This window comes from Giraffa tippelskirchi, chromosome 5 (assembly GCF_054371585.1).
Source record: "Giraffa tippelskirchi isolate mGirTip1 chromosome 5, T2T-mGirTip1v1.2.pri, whole genome shotgun sequence".
Classification (NCBI taxonomy): domain Eukaryota; kingdom Metazoa; phylum Chordata; class Mammalia; order Artiodactyla; family Giraffidae; genus Giraffa; species Giraffa tippelskirchi.
Genome location: NC_137279.1, coordinates 107,030,328 through 107,051,032, shown reverse-complemented (window position 1 = coordinate 107,051,032; position 20,705 = coordinate 107,030,328). Strand labels below are relative to the sequence as shown.

Below are 20,705 nucleotides of genomic sequence, written 5' to 3'. Positions count from 1 at the left end.
TTTGAACCATTAGTGTCCATTTTCCCATGAAGAGACCCTCTTTCTTGTACTGATTCAGAGATATATTAAATGTCTAATGTGAAATCGTTGAATTCAGGCCTGTATTTACTTTTGTGAAACTCTTCCCTAAGCTAAGACTAAGCTGTACAAGATCATTTTATATTTATTTAAAAACAGTCTAGTTATCATGCAAGAAAAAAATGACTGTACCTTTTTTTTTGCAAGACACATTTGTTTCTTCGTGATATATCTAAAAAAAAAATCACACTTACCCAATTTCTTGGCAAGCTTGGCTTCTTTCTTGGCATCCACCATCACAAAGCCTATATCTTTATGTTCCAGGACCTGAGCCACAAGCTGAAGGGAAAGACAAGCAGGAGAGTTAGTGAGTCAAGGGCAGCAAGACTGTAGAAAATACCATGGGACACTATTTTGATATATTGACAAGATTTCTCTTCATACTTTCTGTTACTCTGTGACCAATTCAAGAAGCCATGTTTATACCTTCAGGAGAAGGATAATTCAGCAGAATTCTGAGAACCAAAGAGAGAAAACTATGAGGACCAAATCTAAGATTTGGAAGACCATATCCATTGTTGCATACCCTTCTCTGCCCTCAGGGTAGATAAAGTTTGAATTGGGAGAGAGCAGAATCAGAAAGGAAACAAAGAGAACTCGGTACCAGCAGATTCCTACTAAGGGGCCTGTAGCCCATCCCCAGCCACTGGGGTTTGGTGGGGTCATGAGAGATGCCAGATAGGCTGAGGGACCTGAAAATAAAGGAGAACTGTGTCCCCAATACCCAAGATAGTCTTCAAATCCCTCTACCCCATGCACTTGAGGAGTAGGAATGTCCATTGAGGGTATCTGGTAAAATGACCTGAGGTGACCTCTGAAGTCTTCCTGCTTCCAGCTGAGAGGAAGAATTAGCAGAGTACCCAGGTGGATTCATAGCCTCAAAGGTGAAGAGGAGGCAACAGTGTCAGGTGGACAGACGGGTAGACTGGATGGACATCAGTTACCCTGGGTGGATACCAGCCTACCTGCTGACACCAAGCACAAGACTGGCATCATGTTAAGCTCCCTGAAACTTAGATATGAGGAAGCAGTGCTCAGTCACTCAGTCGTATCTGACTCTTTGCAACTCTGTGGACTGACTATAGCCTACAAGGCTCCTCTGTCCATAGGATTCTCCAGGCAAGAATACTGGAGTGGGTTACCATTTCCTCCTCCAGAGATAAGGAATTAGAGAGACCCTCAGTTGACTGAGATCTAATTCCTGCCATCTGGCTGAATGGAGGCTTAAAATAGAATAGAGTGGGGAGGCTCCCAGAAAGATCATGAAATATTAATATTACATTTCTTTATTTAAAATTAAAAAAAGATGATTGCAGATTAACATGCAGCTATAAGAAATAGTACAGAGAGATCACTCATACATTTTACCCAGTTTGCCCCCAAAATAACATCTTGGAAAACTATAATACAATATCAAAACTGGATATTAGTATTTATATTGTAAATGTACAGAAGATTTCCATAACAATGAGGATCCTTCATGTTGTCCTTTTATAGTCACATCCACTTGCTTCCACCGTCATCCCCTCCCTAACCTTGGCAACCACTGATGGCATCACCAAGTCAATATACATGAGTTTGAGCAAACTCTGGGAGATAGTGAAGGATGGGGAAGCCTGGTGTGCTACAGTCCATGGGGTCACAAAGAGTTGGACATGACTTAGTGACTGAACAATAATGTGTTCCCATTTTCTGTAATCTTTTCAAGAATGTTATATAAGTTGAATGATATCATATACAACCTTTGAGGTTGTTTTTTTTTTTACTCATATTTCCTTGGAGATTCATCCAGATTCTTGGGTGTATTAATAGATCATTCTTTTGTATAACTGAGCAGTATTTCCATATTATGGAGGTACCACAGTTTCTTCAATTATTCATCTGCTGGAGAACATCTGGGCTGTTTCAAGTTTTGGGCTATTATGAGTAAAGCCACTGGCAACATTCATACACAGGTTTTTGTGTGAAGGTTATTCTTAATGTCTTTGGGAAAAAATACTCAGGAGTGCAATTGCTAGGTTGTATCATAATTGCATGTTTAATTTTTAAAGAAACTGCTGTTTGAGTGGCTATACCACTTTACATTCCCAATAGCAATGTAGGGATAAGGAATCCAGTTCTGCATCTTTGCCAACATTTGGTGTTGTCACTTTTTTATTTTAGGTGTGTAGTGATATCTCATTATGGTTTTAATGCATTTCCCTAATGGCTAATGATGATGAATACTTTTTCATGTACTTGCCATCAGTATGCTCTCTTCTATGAAATACCTGTTCATGTCTTTTGTCTATTTTCCAAATAGATTATTTTTGATAGCTGAGTTTTGAGAGCTTTTTAAATATTAGTCCCCTGGAGAAGGAAATGGCAACCCACTTCAGTATACTTGCCTGGAAAATTCCATGGACGAAGGAGCCTGGCAGGTTACAGTCTATGGGGTCACAAAGAGTCGGACTCGACTGAGCAACTTCACTCACTTTTGTTGGATGCGTGGTGTACAAATATTTTCTTCCATCTTGAAGCTTATCTTTTCATCCTCCTAATAGGGTCTTTCTCACAATAAATGTTCTTGATTTTAATGAAGTCATATTTATTGGTTTTCCCATTTATGGATTGTACTTTTGGTGTGAAGTCTAAGAACTGTTTTCCTGATCCTGTATCCTGAAATTTTTTTCTAATTTTTTCCTAAAAGTTTTATTATTTTCTTTTGTTGTTGTTTCCCGTAGCTTGAGAGATCTTAGTTCCCTAGCCAGGGATTGAACCCAGACCATGGCAGTGAAAGCACTGAGTCCTAACCACTAGACTGCCAGGGATCTCCCTAGAAGGTTTGGAATTTTAGTTTTACGTGTAAGTCCATGATCTGTTTTGAGGGTTTTGTGTGTGTGTGTGTGTGTGTGTATCTTTAGCCAGTGGTGTCCAGCTGTTCCAGCACCATGTGTTGAAAGGGCTATCTCCTGCTGTAACTTCTCTATTTGCCTGTTCATTCTTCCCTCCTTGACCTCCTATACTTTCTGTTCTCTTTCTTCCTCTCTAGCTCCTAATCACTCCTTTCATCTAAGGCCAAGGATATTGGGCAGAAGCACAGAGAGCTGCTCTGTGGAGTCCCGCTGGTGACTGGAGGTGAAGGGGCAGGTAACAAATGATGCCTCCACCCCACGAACAGTTTTCTCCTCTTTCTTGAAGTTTGGCTGAGTCTAGGGAAGGCTTAGAATGAAAGATATCATCAGTGTTTATATTATGACTTATCTTGAGCGTCCCTGTAATGCTTAAACAGGCCTGTCTTTCTGCAAAGTCACTTGGCTTTAATCTATTGCATTCAGTTTATTAGACAAGATCATTTTTGAGTTTTCTGGTGTTCAGTGCAAGCCACTTTGTCCTGTTTAGTGCTATCAATACATTAACTGAAATGCTCCCTTTCTATAATTAAAAATTAATGATGATGAGACCTGATGGCTTTGTGATATTAGACAGTTTCCCTATTCCTGAAGTGTGAGCCTCTAACAGTGGTTCTTAAACCTGGAGCACTGGGTGAAATGGGGCTTCCTGGCCTTCACTCCAGAAAGTAGAGAATAGAGCTGGGGTGGAGCTCAGGAAAAAATATTTTCATAAACCACACCACCACACCCCATGATTCTGACGCAGCAGATCCTGTACCACATTCTGGAAAACACTGCTATAAATGGTTGTCAGTTCATCCAAAAGTGATGTGACATGGTGTTTTCCAACTGTGACCCACGGGCCATGCTCAGCCCTGTTGGTTGCTTCATCTTAAGTGTAGGAGAGAAATATTATTAATAGTAAGAGTTTTCAAGATTAACTCTGAGAATTACAGAGAATTTAATTCCGACCTCTCCTAGGCATATACCACCACATTTTATTGGTTTTTAGGTAGATGCCAAGTGTGCCTTGCCTGGGCTTGTAAAGCATGACATTCTCATTACCTTATTGATATTGATATATGACAATTGAAGATATATGAGTGGAAGGTGCTATCGCAGACAAACTCAGTTCTGTTTTTTTATGGTTTTCTGTTTAAGCCACAGCCAGTTACCGTTCTAGGCACAGATGGGGAGACAGACGCTGGCAGTCACAGATGGGTCAGGAACCCATGCTAGCTAAGACCTGTCCACCTTCTCCTTGGCACCCTTTGCACAATCCGTGAGGTGTCCTGTCACTCTCGCCTCCTACCATGATTAGGCCCAAAGCCTGCCCACTTGAGCTCTGTCATCACCTCCATCAGCCCTAGCAAGCACCCTTCTTGGGCCTGAGCCAGGGGTGGCCAAGGCTGGCAGCCACCCAGGAGAGAGCCATGAGACTGGGCTGCGGGAGAAAGGGTGCAATGAAAGACTGGGGCCTTCTGGGCTGACCATTCTCCCCAGGATCAAGAGCCCCTGCTGAGCTGATGGGGCAGGCCAGACATTGTCCGCTTCTCCCACTTAGCTTAATCTCCACCATTGCTCTGGTCTTATATCTCCAGCTCATATTTTCCATTCTCCATTCTTCCGTAGTCCAGTCTCACTGAGCTCTCCAGGTTGCTGCCACCCAGGCCTTGGCTGCAAAGCCCAGCTCCAGACTCATCTTTGACTCCAGTCTCCTTTCTGTGAATTCCAATAGCCCAATATAGGGACACAGCACTCTGGCACTTATTTTTCAGTCATCAGAGTTCTATATTGCGCATCTTTCCTCCCTAAGGAAAAAAAATGCTGGCTCTATGCTTCTTTTGTATCTCATATAGTTCCCTAGAAACACTCAGCATACTTTGGATGAATGGACTGGCCGAAGTACTTCACAAGTTTAAGAGAATTTTGAGCCAAAAGGAGAAGAGAAATTGTCACCAATTACAGGGATGCTGCCCTCATAGCTCAGATAGTAAAGAATCTGCTTGCAATGCAGGAGACTTGGGTTTGATCCCTGGGTTGGGAAGATCCCCTGGAGAAGGGAAAGGCTACCCACTCCAGTATTCTGGCCTGGAGAATTCCATGGACTGTGTAGTCCATGGGATCGCAAAGAGTTGGACACAACTGAGCGACTTTCACTTTCACTTCACTTCACAATGATTAAAAGTTACAACCACCAGGAGGAGAAAAGATAGAGTCAATGTGTCTCCCAAATTCCCAGAAAACCAGAATGCTGTTTTCAGATTAGATTCCAGTTTTCTCGTGTTGACTTCTGGCTCTGTCTGTTTTGTTGACTGGTTGGTTGGTTACTTCTCAAATGGTCATGCCACCTGTCCATCCTAGAGAATGAAGTTGTTAGCAGTTGGTATATGTAGCCACTGGGCATGGGTACAGTTCCAGAAACATTGATTTGTTTGACCATTGCTGATTCTTTTGAGTGCAGAAACAACTTTATATAAAAAAATCATATTAAATAATATACATGTCAGCAGCAAAATTGTGGATGTTTATAGTATGTCCTTTTTAAATTTTGCATCATATAGGTATTTATTGTACTATTGTTGCCTCTGTAATGATATGACTTGAAGTAGATCTCATCTTTTAATGAATAAATGATCCAGAGATAAGATATCCTAGTAGTTAAGAGTATACAGCTTGGCATCAGAGACCTGGATTCCTGACTTGGTCCTTGCTATGACTCTGCTGTGAAGTATGGGGAGTACCAGTATCTGTTTCATAAGGCTGTTCTGAAGAAGAGTAAATGAGATGATTCATGTAAACATCTTGACACAGTTTTTGGCATCAGTAAGTGCTTAATAAATGTTACATTTTCTTCTTACTATGATGACAGCTTGAAAGGGTCAGCTGAACCTTGTGCCAATTAAGAAATTGCCTAGTTAACAAAAGCCTAATGTATTGTGATGGCAAGAAGACAATAATTATTAATTGAGGACCTACTATGATCAAGGTTCCATGCGAAACAAAAGTGCAAGACACATTCCAGAGTCAAGGAGTTTGTGATGTCATTAGGGAGGAAGCTAATAAAAAATTAGCTGATAGGAAAAATTGTAATATATAGTGGAGCTATATGTAACCTTGTTCTGTATTTTCCAAGTCTCCTGTAAATATGTTATTGTACTTTCATAAGTTTAAAAAATAAAAATTAAAACAAAAGAATTAGCTGATAGATGTTGAAGAACTAAGACAGAAAATAAGGGCTATGGAGCCAGAGCAAGAGAGTTCATGGGCAAGGAGGTCAATCATACAGAGCTTTGAAAGTGATGCGAAGGAATATGGATTTAATTTCCACACACTCAGGATGAAATCTCAAATCCCTAGCATGACCATGAAGCCCCTACACGGTATGGCCCAGCTGCCTCTCCAGCCTCATTTGGGGCCACTCTGCCTCTTACTAACTCATCATTTTCAGTTCCTCAAAACAGCAAGTTCTTTCCCGGATCAGGAAGTCTTTGCCCAGGATCACCTCGTTCAGCTATGCTCCCAAGTCCTAGGGCAAGGCACGGACTGCAGCTGCCTGTGGGGACGCCTTGATCTATTTACACAAAGACACTCAACATGTTCCTCTACTGTGCATGCTCTTTCCTCTTTCTAGAAGATCCTTCCCTCAACTCCTATTTCTCCTTGAAGTCTACACATTAATGTCAGTAACTCAAAGGGCATTTCCTGACTCCCTGGTGCTCTTTCTGAACTGGGTCTGAACTGAGTGCTCTTTCTACCCTTGTCCGTAGTGCTTTGCCTTCACAGTCCTTTCTCATTTTGTATCAGTAAGTACACATTCACTGTTTGATCATTTGTCTGTCAACTATCCGTGTGTGAGCCTGTAAGCTCCATGTCCCTGCCTGTTTTTCTCTGTGTACTATCTCCAGCACCCAGTATAGAACCTGAGAAGAGAGTTTAAAACAAAACAAAACATCAGTTTATTAAATTAATAAATGGAAGAAAGAAGGGAGGCTAGCTAGACCTTGAGAGGGGAGGTGTGTCTGAATAGACAGAGGAGAGCTGCATGGACATCTGAGGAAGAAAATAATGGCACAAATGTTTTTGAAGGTTTGGAGGGGCAAATGCACAGGGTGAGTGAAAAGGAAGAGGCTTCTGTTCTCAGGTAGAGGGCTTCTCAGGGGAGCTGGAAGGAGTAGTGTGCTTAAGGCATGGTAGAGAAAGAGCATGAAGGACTTTGACCATTAGAACCGGCAGTTCTGATGTGGAAGATGCTTGAGTAGAAGAACAGTATGGTTAATTTGAGTTTGGGGAGCTTTGATCTGAGGGCATAGACAAGACAGATAGGAAAGTGGAAGGGAAGATGACCAGTCGGGAAGCTGCTGCTAGAGTCTCAATGGGAGATGTCAGGTCTCCAGCGAAGGCAGCAGGTGAAGTAGCCTGTGAAATGAAGTTAGAGGCTGAGAATTAGCCAGACTGGTAACCATTTTATGGTTTTAGAGAATTAGGGAAGGTGAGGGGAACCAAGGAGAGGAGGAGGCAAGACGATTCCAAGGTCTCCGGCCAGGGAACAGAGTGGAGGACAAACAGAGATGTCAGGAGGGCACACCAGAACCACGATTGAGCTTCTCAGCTTGGATTTAGATGCAATGAGTTCATGGCCATGGAAATCCAGGCAGTAGTTGGAGGTGCCAACCTGGAGTGTAGGGGAGAGGTTTCAAAGGACCTTTGCAAGTGAGAGGTAAAGGTATAAGGAGAGTGTATGAGAAAACCACAGGGTCGAGGACTGGCTGCCTTGTAGGAGGTGAGAAAAGGAGGCTGCCTGGAGGCAGAGAGGTGTGTGGGAGAAGCAGGAGGACAAGGAACGCAGTGCCAGGACACCATAGCCATAAGAAGCTCAAGAACAAGCAGGTGGTCAGATCAAGTGTTGCAGAGAGTCCCGGAGATGGGACCACCATTGAGGTCTCTCCTTCCAGGATGGTAAGTCACGGGTGACCTTTAGAGAGGAGCTGGGCTGGAAGCCAAAGCACTGAGAGCGAGGCCAATGAGTGGGTGGCAGGATCGCGGTAGAGCAGGTGTAGATCACTTGCTCAAGAAGTTTGCTATGAAAGGAAGGGAAACACAGCAGCCTCCAGGGACACGTTCCCTCTGGCCTCAGAGGACAGGCATGTGAGGTGCCCTGTCTGTCTATACACACTGGTCCCTCCGAGACCAGTCCCTTTGTAGGACATCTCAGCCCTGATCCAGGGACGAACAGGAAGAAAGTTCCATTTCTCCAGAATTGTCCTCCTTGTGGAGAAAGACTAATTTGCTTCATTGTCAGAAGAAGGTGGGGTAGCAGAGACAAGGGGCTGCTTACCTACTGGAGAGAGCTGAAGGGGCTCACTTTCTGCATGGTCAAGAATCTGAAAAAAAATCAAGGTCTGAGAAGTATGGGGGGAAATGTCACAGATTTTGGCTCCAAGTGAGTGTCCCTCAGACCAGCCATTAAAAGTACCCTGGCGGCAACCCTGCTCTCTCCATGTAAGCCAAGAGCTAAGTGGCTCTTCCGACCCCCCATCCCTGATACCATCTGGCCACATGTCAAGCAACTCCACTACTGTGCTTGTCCTCCCCTGAAACCGGAGAACTGACGTTTATCTCCAGTAATCTCCTGTCACTTTCCACCGCCCTCAGATGAGGCCTGGGCTATGTATAGCTGGGGGCTTGGCACATGATGTGTCCATGCAGGAGGCAGGCGAGGGAGGGGGACTACTATTTTATGAGATGAACACTGGGGCCTTTTGGGGCTGGACCTGGTGGCTTCTAAAAGTGCCTTGAGGGAAAGTAGGGTGGAGGAGGGGGGCACTGTTGATTGTTTTTATTGTTGGCACTTTTGAACTATCACCTTGGTCAGAGCCAAGGAAAAGACCCAAAGGTCACTGCTGTGTGTTCATTCCACTCCACCACACTGAGAAGCAGTATTTAACAACAATAAAAATAACATCCATTGAGTGTTCACTGTACGCCAGATACTGCTCCAACACCTCACATGAGTGATCTCATTGAATCTTCACAAAACTCTCATGAAGTATAAGTTTGAGATGAGGAAACAGAGGTACAGAGAGGTTAACCAACTTGCCCAGAGCCACACAGGGCTCAAGTGATCTGGGATTCCAGCCATGACACTCTGGCCCCAGGGCCCAAACTTGCATCAATTACATTCTGCTCCCTTCACGTGGGCCTCAGAGGGACCTGGGCCCCAATCCTGGCTCTGCTGCTTATCAGCTGTGAGACTCTGGGCAGGTCACAACATCTCTGATCTCAATTTTCTAATCTGAAAAGATGAGATCTAATTCTTGCAGGAGTGCTATGTATTCAAGTGCTTATGAATGTTTGTTCCCTAGAAATTCACTGCAGGGTAACCCCATTACACTAAGCTAGTGATTCTTGAACCTGAGCCCGCATCAGTATTACCTGGAGGGAAGCCTTGTAAGAACACAGATTTCTGGGTCCACCCCAGAATTCTCAACTCAGGAGGCCTGGGAGGGGTCCCATGAATTTGCATGTCTGACAGGGTCCCAGGAGACACCCATGCTGCTGGTCCCAAGTACACACACTGAGAACCCCTGCTCTACAACAGTTCTAACATACAAGTACAATCTCCCTGTGTAGCATTTGTGACGTCCAAAATGACTGATTAAGGGAAGCTATTCCTGAGCCAGGTTTCTGTTTTTTTCAAACTAAAAATATTATTGCGGTGGAATTTTTTTAAAAAAATGGATTTGACTGACCTAGGGGCCAGGCCATGCACTTTTCCAATTTTTCTCAGCAGAGTTCTTTTCCCAAGAGCCTGTGAAAAAGCAGTCTGACAGCTCAAATGCACACACTCTCTGGTAGCCCCCTCCCTTGGACGAGTCCCACCAAGTATCCATCATGTTCCTGCAGCCAGGGAGACACTGTCCCTTTTCTAACTATACCTTCCATAGGTTGGTGCACCTAATGAAAAAAGGGAGAAATAAAAGCGAAGGGAAGGCTGGAGGCTGCAGTCAGTGGACAGACCTTCTAATTGTAAAATGACGGCAGACAGGCCTCTGTGCCTCGTCTCCCCAGTAGTGAACATTAAAAAGCAGAAGGGAAGCCTGCTGCTGCTTGGCTAAACTTTGCGAAATGTCTGAGTAGTGTTTATTTTGATGACATCTACTAGTGACAACAAATAGCACAGACAGCTAACCTGAGAGTTCATTTTCAATGTGCTTTCACATAATAAATTCTAGAACATTTCTTTCCTGAGCACCAGACATGAGCTGTTCACTTTGCACACACCCCTCTTTTCTCTTCAGAGGAACCCTGGGATGAGGGGATAGTGGTCTTTATTCTACAAAGGAAGAGGCTCGGCCTTCAGGAACTTAGTCCATGGTCTGGACATTGCAAAGACTCAGACCCACAGGGTTTCTGTCCTAAGTGTGTGCTTCTTATGTTGCCGGGTCATAGTGCGGCTGCTGTTGATGGGTTGTATTCACTTTTTCTTTTGGGTTTGGGAAGTGCTCTCGGTTCCTTCATCAGGAAGCCAGGTGTGTATGGCCAGGCTAAGGAAGGTCTTGGGGTGCTGAGCCAGGGCTGTGTAAGGAAGAGGCGGGTGAAGGAGTATATGCTGGCCCGTCTCCCTGCCCAGCACACGGCAGATGGTGAGGAGAGTCCTGCCTGGCTTGGGGCACCGGGAAGCAGGCGGACGCTCCTGGAACAGGCTCGCTGGGCACTAAGGAGCGGCTCTGGCCTGCCCAGCCCATCACTCTGCAAGATGGTGCACTGGCCATGTTCCTGTGTGTCTGTCCAAAGAGAAATGGCTTATCTGAATCAAACCACATCCAGTCTACAGAAAGGGGAACCTCAGAAGCTTTGTTGTACAGATGCAGACTTTGTGGAGACTGGCTTTTTTGATTAAACTTTTTATTTTGGCAGTTAAGTCCTATTTTTATTTTTTAAAATTGAAGTAGAGTTTATTTACTGTGTTGTGTTAGTTTCAGGTATATAGCAAAGTGATTCAGTTATACAGGTATATGATGTATAATATATAACACACACACACACATATATATATAAAACACATGTGTGGGCTAAGTCACTTCAATCATGTCTAACTGTTTGCGACCCTATGGATCATAGCCCACCAGGCTCCTCTGTCCATGGGATTCTCCAGGCAAGCATACTGGAGTGGCTTGCCATGTCTTCCTCCAAGGGATCTTCCTCACCCAGGGATCAAACCCACATCTCATGTCTGCTGCATTGGCGGCTGGAGTCTTTACCTGCTGAGCCACCAGGGAAGCCCCATATAATACACACACACACACACATACACATTCTTTTTCAGATTCTTTGAAACAAATCGTCTTAGATTCTAAGGCTGAGCTGATAATTATGCAAAAATACTCCACACCAAGCAGTGAAGTTAAAACTGTAAGAAAATAGGGCAGCTGCTTTTAAAGAAAATGTTGTGATTCTGAAACACATTTTGTTTGTTTGTATTTTACTGCTTTACACTAGAGTAGTCCTTATAATACTTTCATCGCAGTAACTTTCATGGTCTCTCATGTCTCCATTTAAAAATGTATAACTGTGAGGTGGTCTTCCTCAAGGATACAGTGACTAGCTATCCTGTTTGGGCTTGAATATTATTGAGGGCTGTTGGGGGTGGGAAGAGTGAGAGAAGTTTCCAATGGTGTAAAACCTTCTGAATCAACAGTATATTTGCCATTTTGTAAAATCTCTATCTCCCTGTTAATTCTGTATGGAAGAAAGACTTGAACTGTAATCAACTCAGCCTGCACTTTGAGCATTTCTTATCTTTTCACATCTCACCCCAGGCTCTAGTTTTATTGCTGAGAAGGGCGCAGCAAACACACATGTCTTAGGAGAAGGTGCAGTTTAAGAGTGAGCCTGGGCATCCATCTTCTGAGAGCTCTGGCTCATCAGGAGGGCTTATTCTCAAAGCCAAACCAAAATAAGCCTGACCTCATCTGAGTTTTCAGAGTGGAGCAGGTGCAAGTTTGGAGAATGCCATCTTTGGGCAGTGAACAGTTGGAAGAAATACCTGAATCCTGTGTGTGTTGCTATTCTCTGCCCAGTGTTCCCACATCAACCCATCTGTGGATTCACTTGCCTCCAGAAATTTCATTTTGCCTTCCTCTCTTGAGGTTTAGAAATGCAACCACTGGGACATTTGCCAGTGCTAAATAGGTTTGAAGGCAATGACAGCCTTAGAGAGCCCTGAGGTTTATGCCCATGCTGTGTATGTGTTTTGGACTGAGAGTCCCATGGTTTTAAAAAGAATCTGTTTTACCCATATTTCAGCAGGATTAAGCAAGGATGACAAACAGTTCCCTGAATCTGACAGATTCAGTTTAATTTTTCATCTTCCTATTGAATCTCTTTTTAAAAATTGATTTAATTTTTAAAGGATATCAAAGAGAAATATAGTTCCAATATGAGCAATATATCCATAATTCCTTGCCATCTTCTTTTCCCTCCATCCACCCCTCCACCCACCCACCCAACATTTATTAAATACCAAGTAGGTGCTAAGCATTAGTCCCTTTACTCCCACTTCAGTTCAACACATAGTCCAGCTATGAAACTAAACCCTGCTCAAATGTGAGTGAAAATCCTACATTCAAATTAGAGACGCTTGTCTTTTTGTAAGTTGGCACTGCTTACAAACAAGAAGCAACCCCTTTATACTATTTCTTGGTGTAGTGAAAGGAACACAATATTTGGAAACAAATAGATGTGAATTCAAATCCTGCTTCATGCTGTGCCATTTTATAGCTTTGTGACTTTGGGAAATTTCCACTCAACTCTAGGGAATCATTTCTTTGTACATAACGTGAGAATATGTTGTAAGAATTCAACAGAATGACGTATGTAAAGCACCCATATTGGACATGTTTTACAGTAAGTTCGTAGTGGTAATAAGTGTGATTTCCTTACTCCTTCTTTCTCTTCTGTTCATTTAACATTCCTTCAGCAAACACTGTTGAGGGGCCACTTGGAGTCAGACACTGGTCTAGGTGCCGGGGTACAGCAATGAAGAGAACAAAGTCTTTGCTTCTGTGGGTGCTACATGCTATAACCATCTCGAACAATATGCGCTCTGCAACGTGCTATGGAGAAGAATAAGGTAAGGTTGAGGGGATAAGGGGGTGCTTGGAGTGTGTGATATATAGAGGTGGTCATGGAGATAACTTCTTTCATAAGATGACTCTTAAGCATAGACCTAAAGGAAGTGAGTTCTTATCAACAAAAGACCAACCCCTGAATTATCAGGAGCCGTGTCATCTGCACTTTCTAAGTAAGCAGTGCATGAATATTTGACAAATAAATGAAAGAATGAATATTTCTATTGGGGTGTTCACAACGCTTGAGTGCGTGCGTGTGTACTCAGTCGTGTCTGACTCTCTGTGACCCCATGCACTGTAGCCTGGGATTTTTCAGACAAGAATACTAGAGTGGGTTGCCATTTCCTCCTTCAGGGGATCTTCCCAACCCAGGGATCGAACCCAACTCTCCTGCATTGTCAGGCGAATTCTTTACCACTGATGCACCAAGGAAGCCCAGAACCTAGTTCCACATTATAGAACACTCATCAGTTTGCCCTGAACAGCTTTCCCATACTTTCCTGTTAAATATGCTAACATCTTAGTGTCCCATATTCATATACCTCCAAGATGCTCAAATTTGTCATCTCTTTTGGAGAAAAGGGCATTGTGACATGGCAACCAAATAGATGCTTTTCCTCCCTTTCCGAGGGTAAATCCTGGACCTTGACCTAAGATTCCTTAGAAAGGCACCTTCTGATCTGGCCTTAGAAACCCTTGTAACTCTCCTGGAAACCTCTCAAAGAGGGGGAAGCATCACATGAGCCCAGATTCTCTCCTTCTAAGGAGGTCCAAGTATTAATCACTGATGGTGTGAGTGAAGGGACCATGGGAGAAGACTGGGAGACCTAGCTGAGTCCCAGAGCAGACCTGAATCCCCACAGCCCCAGACCAAGTTAACATCTCAGCAGTTCTCCAAATCAGAGGAATGCTGACATGTCCATTGTCATTCAGGAGAGTCAGCAGGCCAAAGGTCAAGCAGGTGCAACATGATTCTGGGCATCTGGAAAATTTCTCCAATCCAACAGACCAGTACGGTGCTTTGAAAACTTTCACATACCTATGAATCACCAAAAGATCCTGTTGAAATGTAACAAGTATTCAGGTGATACCATTGTTGCTGGTGTGGTCTGCCGACCAAATTTTCAGCATCAAGCCTCAAGTGGTCCACAAACTTGGCTGCACATTAGAATCACCCAGAGACCTTTTAGAAGCTACCACCTGGATATCATCCTTTCCCCATGACCAATTAAATCAGTGTCTAGGGGAATAAGACCCAGAAGCATTACTATGAACAAAGCTAGTGGAGATGACAGGGTTTCAGCTGAGCTATTTAAATCCTAAAAGATGATGCTGTTAACATGCTGCACTTAATATGCCAGCAAATTTGGAAAACTCAACAGTGGCCACAGGACTGAAAAGGGTCAGTTTTCGTTCCAATCCCAAAGAAGGGCAATGCCAAAGAATGTTCAGACTACTGCATAATTTCATTCATTTCACATGCTATAATGCTCAATATCCTTCAAGCTAGGCTTCAACTGTACGTGAATGGAGCATTTCCAGATGTACAATCTGGATTTAGAAAAGGCAGAGAACCAGAGATCAAATTGCCAACATCTGTTGGATCATCCAAAAAGCAAGAGAATTCCAGAAAAACATGTACTTCTGCTTCACAGACTACACTAAAGCCTTTGACTGTGCAGATCACAACAAACTGTGGAAAATTCCTAAAGAGATTGGAATACCAGACCACCTGATCTTCCTCCTGAGAAACTGTACACTGTTCAAAAAGCAACAGTTAGAACCAGGCATGGAACAATGGACTTGTTCAAACTTGGGGAAGGAATATGTCAAGGCTGTATATTGTCACCCTGCTTATTTAAATTATACGCAGAGTACATCATGCAAAGTGCCAGGCTGGATAAAGCATAAGCTGGAGTCAAGATTGCCGGGAGAAATATCAATAACCTCAGATACGAAGATGACACCACCCTAATGGCAAAAAGCAAAGAGGAACTAAAGAGCCTCGTGATGAAGTTGAAAGCAGAAAGTGAAAAAGCTGGCTTAAAACTCAACATTCAAAAACCTAAGATCATGACATCTGATCCCATCACTTCATAGCAAATAGATGGGGTAAAAAATGAAAACAGTGAAAGACTTTATTTTCTTGGGCTCCAAAATCACTGCAGACAGTGACTGCAGCCATGAAATTAAAAGACGCTTGCTCCTTGGAAGAAAAGCTATGACAACCTGGACAGTATAACAAAGCAGAGACATTACTTTGCTGGCAAAAGTCCGTACAGTCAAAGTTATGATTTTTCCAGTAGTCATATACAGATGCAAGAGTTGGACCATAAAGAAGGCTGAGTGCTGAAGAATTGATGCTTTCAAACTGTGGTGCAGGAGAAGACTCTTGAGAATCCCTTGGACTGTAAGGAGATCAAACCAGTCAGTCCTAAAGGAAATCAACCCTGAATTTTCATTGGAAGGACTGATGCTGAATCTGAAGCTCCAGTACTTTGGCCACCTGATGGGAAGAGCTGACTCACTGGAAAAGATCCTGATGCTGGGAAAGATTGAGGGCAGGAGGAGAAGGGGGCAACAGAAGATGAGATGGTTGGATAGCATCATTGACTCAATGGACATAACTTCAAGCAAGCTCTGGGAGATAGTGAAGGACAGGGAAGCCTGGCGAGCTGCAGTCCATGGGATAGCAAAGAGTCAGACACAACTGACTGACTGAACAATTTTTAAAACTCCTTAGGTTGAGTCCTACGTGCAGCCAAGGTTAAGAACTACCACAACTGGCCAAGAACATGGGCTGCATTTCAAGTGACAGGTGAAGGGAATTAACATTTGATAAGCACCAGCTGTATTTCAGGCCCTCAGCATTCTATATAGATTAATTTCCTAGTAGTAACCAACATAACAAAGAAATAACACCTGACACTTGTACAGCTTCTTATAATTTTACTGGGAATTTTTATTCATTTAATTCTTTTAATTCACTAAGGTAGAAAGGGCATAGCCAATTTTTTTAGATGAGTAAAATGCGATGCATATTCGTGACTTGCCCAGATCAAATAGTAAATGGAAAAGAAGTTCAGTTACCCTGACCCATAGCTGTCTGCTTTGCCTAAGTACTTCGATCTCATCTGATGTTGGATACACGAGGATGGTCGTGCACAAGAGTCATGTCAGCAACACTGGACACATGACAGAGTCTAAAGAGGCTGCAGTCACCTCACCAAAGATATTCTCACTGATACACAGATTGATTAGGAGACTGAGACCTGAATAGAAAAGGGAGCTCAGTCTGTTGAGGACCTTGACAATCTGAGAGCAATGGCATTAAGACACTTAGCAGAACCCAGAGGCCTGTATTGCACAGGAGTCACTTCTTAGTTCTGCCACAGATTATGGAACCAGCCTTCTCCTTCCCATAGGGCCTAATGGATGATCTGTGCTAGAACCACCTCTAAAAATTATTTGCAGAGCTTCCCTGATGGCTCAGTGGTAAAGAATCCGCCTGCCAATGCAGGAGACATGAGTTCAATCCCTGGTCTGGGAAGATCCCACATGCCACGGAACAGCTAAGCCTGTGTGCCGCAGCTACTGAGCTTGTGCTCTAGAGCCTGCCAGCCACAACGACTGAGCCCACACACTGCAACTACTGAAGCCTGCTTGCCTCGAGCCTGTGCTCCGCAACAAGAGAAGCCACCACAGTGAGAAGCCCTCACACCTCAATGAAGGATAGCCCTGGAAGCAACGAATACCCAGCACAGCCAAAAATAAATAAATAAATAAAACTATATTAACAAAAATACAAAATACAAATTATCTGCAACTGGAAAGAGATTAATCTCCAGAATATACAAACAGGTCATGCAGCTCAATTAAAAAAACAAAAAAGCAATCTAATCAAAAAATGGGCAGAAGACCTAAATAGACATTTCTCTAAAGAAGACAGACATAACTGGCCAAGAGGAACACAAAAAGATTCTCAACATTACTAATTATTAGGGAAATGCAAATCAAAGCTACAATGAGGTTATCACCTCCCACTGGTCAGAATGGCCATCATCAAAAAAATCTACAAACAATAAATGCTAGAGAGGGTGTGGAGAAAAGGGAACCCTCTCACACTGTTGCTGGGAATGTAAATTGATACAGCCACTATGGGGAACAATATGAAGGTTCCTTCAAAAACTAAAAATAGAACTACCATATGACCCAGCAATCCCAGTCCTGGGCATATACTTGGAGAAAACCATAATTCCAAGAGACAAGTGCACTCCAGTGTTTATTACAGCACTGTTTACAATAGCCAAGACATGGAAGCAACCTAATGTCCATCAACAGAGGAATGGATACAGAAGATAATGGTGTATATATGCAATAGAATATTACTCAGCCATTCAAAGGAACAAAATGTGTCATTTGTATAGACGTGGATGGACCTAGAGCCTGTCTTACACAGTGAAGAATGTCAGAAAGAGAAAAACAAATATTGTTTATTAACATTTATGTGTGGAATCTAGAAAAATGGTACAGATAAACCTATTTGCAAAGTAGAAATAAAGACAGAGGTAGAGAACAAATGTATGGACACCAAGCAAGGGAAACAGTGATGGGATGAATTGGGAGATTGCGATTGACATATATGTGTGTGTGTGTGTGTGTGTGTGTGTGTGTGTGTGTGTGTGTGTATACACACACAATGTGGAAAATATATAGCTAATGAGAACCTACTGTATGGCACAGGGAACTCCACTCAGTGCTCTGTAGTGACCTAAATGGGAAGAAAATCCTTAAGAAAGAGGGGTATTTGAATATGTACGGCTGATTCACTTTGCAGTACAGCAGAAAATGACACAATCTTGTAAAACAACTGTACTCCAATAAAAATTTTGTTTAAAAAGGTAAAAAGAAAATTATTGGGAAATAGCCTGTTCACCAGGGGTTTCCCAGGTGGCTTAGTGGTAAAGAATCTGTCTGCAGTGTAGGAGATGCAGGAGACACGGTTTTGATCCCTGGGTCAGGCAAATCCCCTGGAGGAGGGCATGGCAACCCACTCTAGTATTCGTGCCTAGAGAATTCCATGGACAGAGGAGCCTGGCGCGCTACAGTCCATGGGGTTGCACAGAGTTGAATAGGACTGAAGCAACTGAACACACACACACACACACACACACACACACACACAGCCTGTTTACCAGCAGTGGAAAATCAGTCATAGCAGTAACCCTTACTGTTGGCAGACAGGTTATTTCCAATAATTTTTAGGTAGTGATCCTGCCATTTGATATCTGGGAGGGCCTGGGAGAGAGCTCCTGGCCAGGTCATGTATGGGGATGGCAGCCCCTTTATGGTGGGGACCTCCTCAAGCAGAAAGAGCAGAAAACCCTGCAGGGAGAATTCTACAAAGCAGTCCTACACCTCCTGAGAAACAACAGGGGCATCTGGTCAACCCAGCGGACAACTACCAGGATGATTTAACTATTTCTGCTTCAGGACCCCAGGTTGCCTGCCAGTACCTGCCAGTTCATCACCCTAAACAAATGAATGAATTTTTACTGTTTACCGTGTGGAAAGCATCACTCGTTCACCATCCATTCAGTGACTGATTCATTCTTTCATTCATGCTACAGTTACTGACAGCCTGCCTTAGCAACAGGTATGAATGAATACTGATAAATGAATATTTCTATTCATGGATTCACAGTAAGAATTTCCATGTTCTGAAACACTCACTCACTTGCCTGAGGAAAATTCCAGTAAATGTATATATTCGTTACAGGTTGGTGTCTTTAGTTGCTCCCACAGGACTCACACAGACACATCACACGTGAGGAACCTGAATGCAGACAGACTTCTTCCTCGGGAACTGGACCCAGGCCTCTCTGATTTGGAAGCCCATTTTAGAGCACACCACCTCTCTAGCATTTCAACCCGAGAGAGGTCAGTGATGTCAGATGTCAGAGGACTTTCTCTGCAGTATTTATAGAACGTGATAGGAGCAGCACTTGTTTCAAGGCGAAAGTAGAAGCTGGCACCAGAGAAGCAAGGAGGAATCACATTCATTGCCTGTGTCCTCGTCTTGAGTCTCTGAGTCCTGTAGTACCAATAGGGTTTGGCCAGTGAGGCATGACTACATTTGCTGACTTTGCTGAAGCTGAAGGAAATAGCATACAAAATTGCAACTCCCTTTATAATCTGAGTTGATATCTCAATAGAAAAAAATGGGGACAAGGCATAGAAAAATAAGAAAAAATGTAAGTGTCAAATAATTTCATGAAAAATTCAATCCAGCTAGAAATCAAAGAATGTCCACTAAAACAATAAAAATATCAATAGGCAAAGATTTTTAAAACCCTGAATATTGTGCCAGTATCCAAAAATAGAGAAATTGTGTAATGGCCTATATGGGAAAATAATCTGAAAAAGAGTGGATATACGTTTATGTACAACTGATTCACTTTGCACAGTACACCTGAAACTAACACAACATTGCAAATCAGCTATACTCCAATAGTTTTTTTTTTTAATTAAAAGGAAAAAATAGAAAAATTATTTTAAAAATATGTATGATCATATAGTGGAATCCTATGCCAATATTAACATCATGTTTGCCAAGAATTTAAAACCACTTAGTGACATAGGGGCACTCACAATATACTGAAATGAAAAAAGCAGGAAGTAAAACTGGTATACATCTAATTTGAAAGTGTGTTTTTATGCATAGAAAAACAATACTGGAAAGAACTCTATCAGAACACTAGCCATGTTTATTTCGGGGTGCTTTTTCTTTGTCCACATCATCTCACACTCCTGCGTGAGAGTGTGTTATTTTGTGGATGAGGTGCTCCACCAAGAGTCAGGATTGCCAGCTGTGTAAATCACATCACTGCAAGGCCACATCTATGACATGAGGGGTTCAGAACAATCTAGATGGTTCCTGAAGTTCTTTTGAGCTCTAACATATCAGACATTCATTCAACAAACATTTACAGAGCATCTTTATGGAGCTACGTACATGGCACCAACCCTGGGGTCTTCGAGAGGTAGATTCCAGTCAAATGCAAAGCAGAGTTTGAGTGTGGCCTCCCGGTGCCATATCACTTGCCCTTTTTATGACTAAGTTTGTAAAAAATTCATTATTTTTAAAATTTGGCTGTGATGGATCTTAGTTGCAGTATACAAACTCTCAGTTGAGACATGTAGGATATAGTTCTCCCACCAGGGATCGAAATTGGGCCACCTGCATTGGGAGTGTAGAGACTTAGCCACTGGACCACCAGGGACGTCCCTCTCCCTAAGCTTTTAATGGCCTCACATTCTTCCCTTTCTTCTCTTCCGCTTATCAAACCCTGCTTTCACATAGAACTCAACCTTGATCAGATGGAAGTGTAAGTGAATGGCAATATCGTAAAAGACTATCTCTTGCAGAAGGGCTTGACTAAATAGGGATAAAAAATTTACCTAAAGGAACGAGGCCGTTGTGGCCAAATTTTAGGGAAAAGAGATCAAGTTGGAAAAGATTTCGGAGTTGTCAGAATCTTAGCTCCTGGATTTCCCTTCCCCACCCTTGCTTCTTTGCCTATTAAACTCTATTTATTTTCACAAACCAATTCTTCTTTGT

The 20,705-nt window shown here is 42.9% G+C and overlaps 1 protein-coding gene across 1 annotated transcript in view; it reads right to left on the bottom strand.

The window, feature by feature from the left end:
* CASQ2 (calsequestrin 2) overlaps window positions 1-20,705 on the bottom strand; it is a 66,755-nt gene that overhangs the window by 41,283 nt on the left and 4,767 nt on the right. The window contains exon 2 of the mRNA XM_081493319.1: window positions 273-357. Within this exon, the coding sequence (XP_081349445.1) occupies window positions 273-357 (85 nt within the window). The remainder of the gene's footprint in view (window positions 1-272; window positions 358-20,705) is intronic.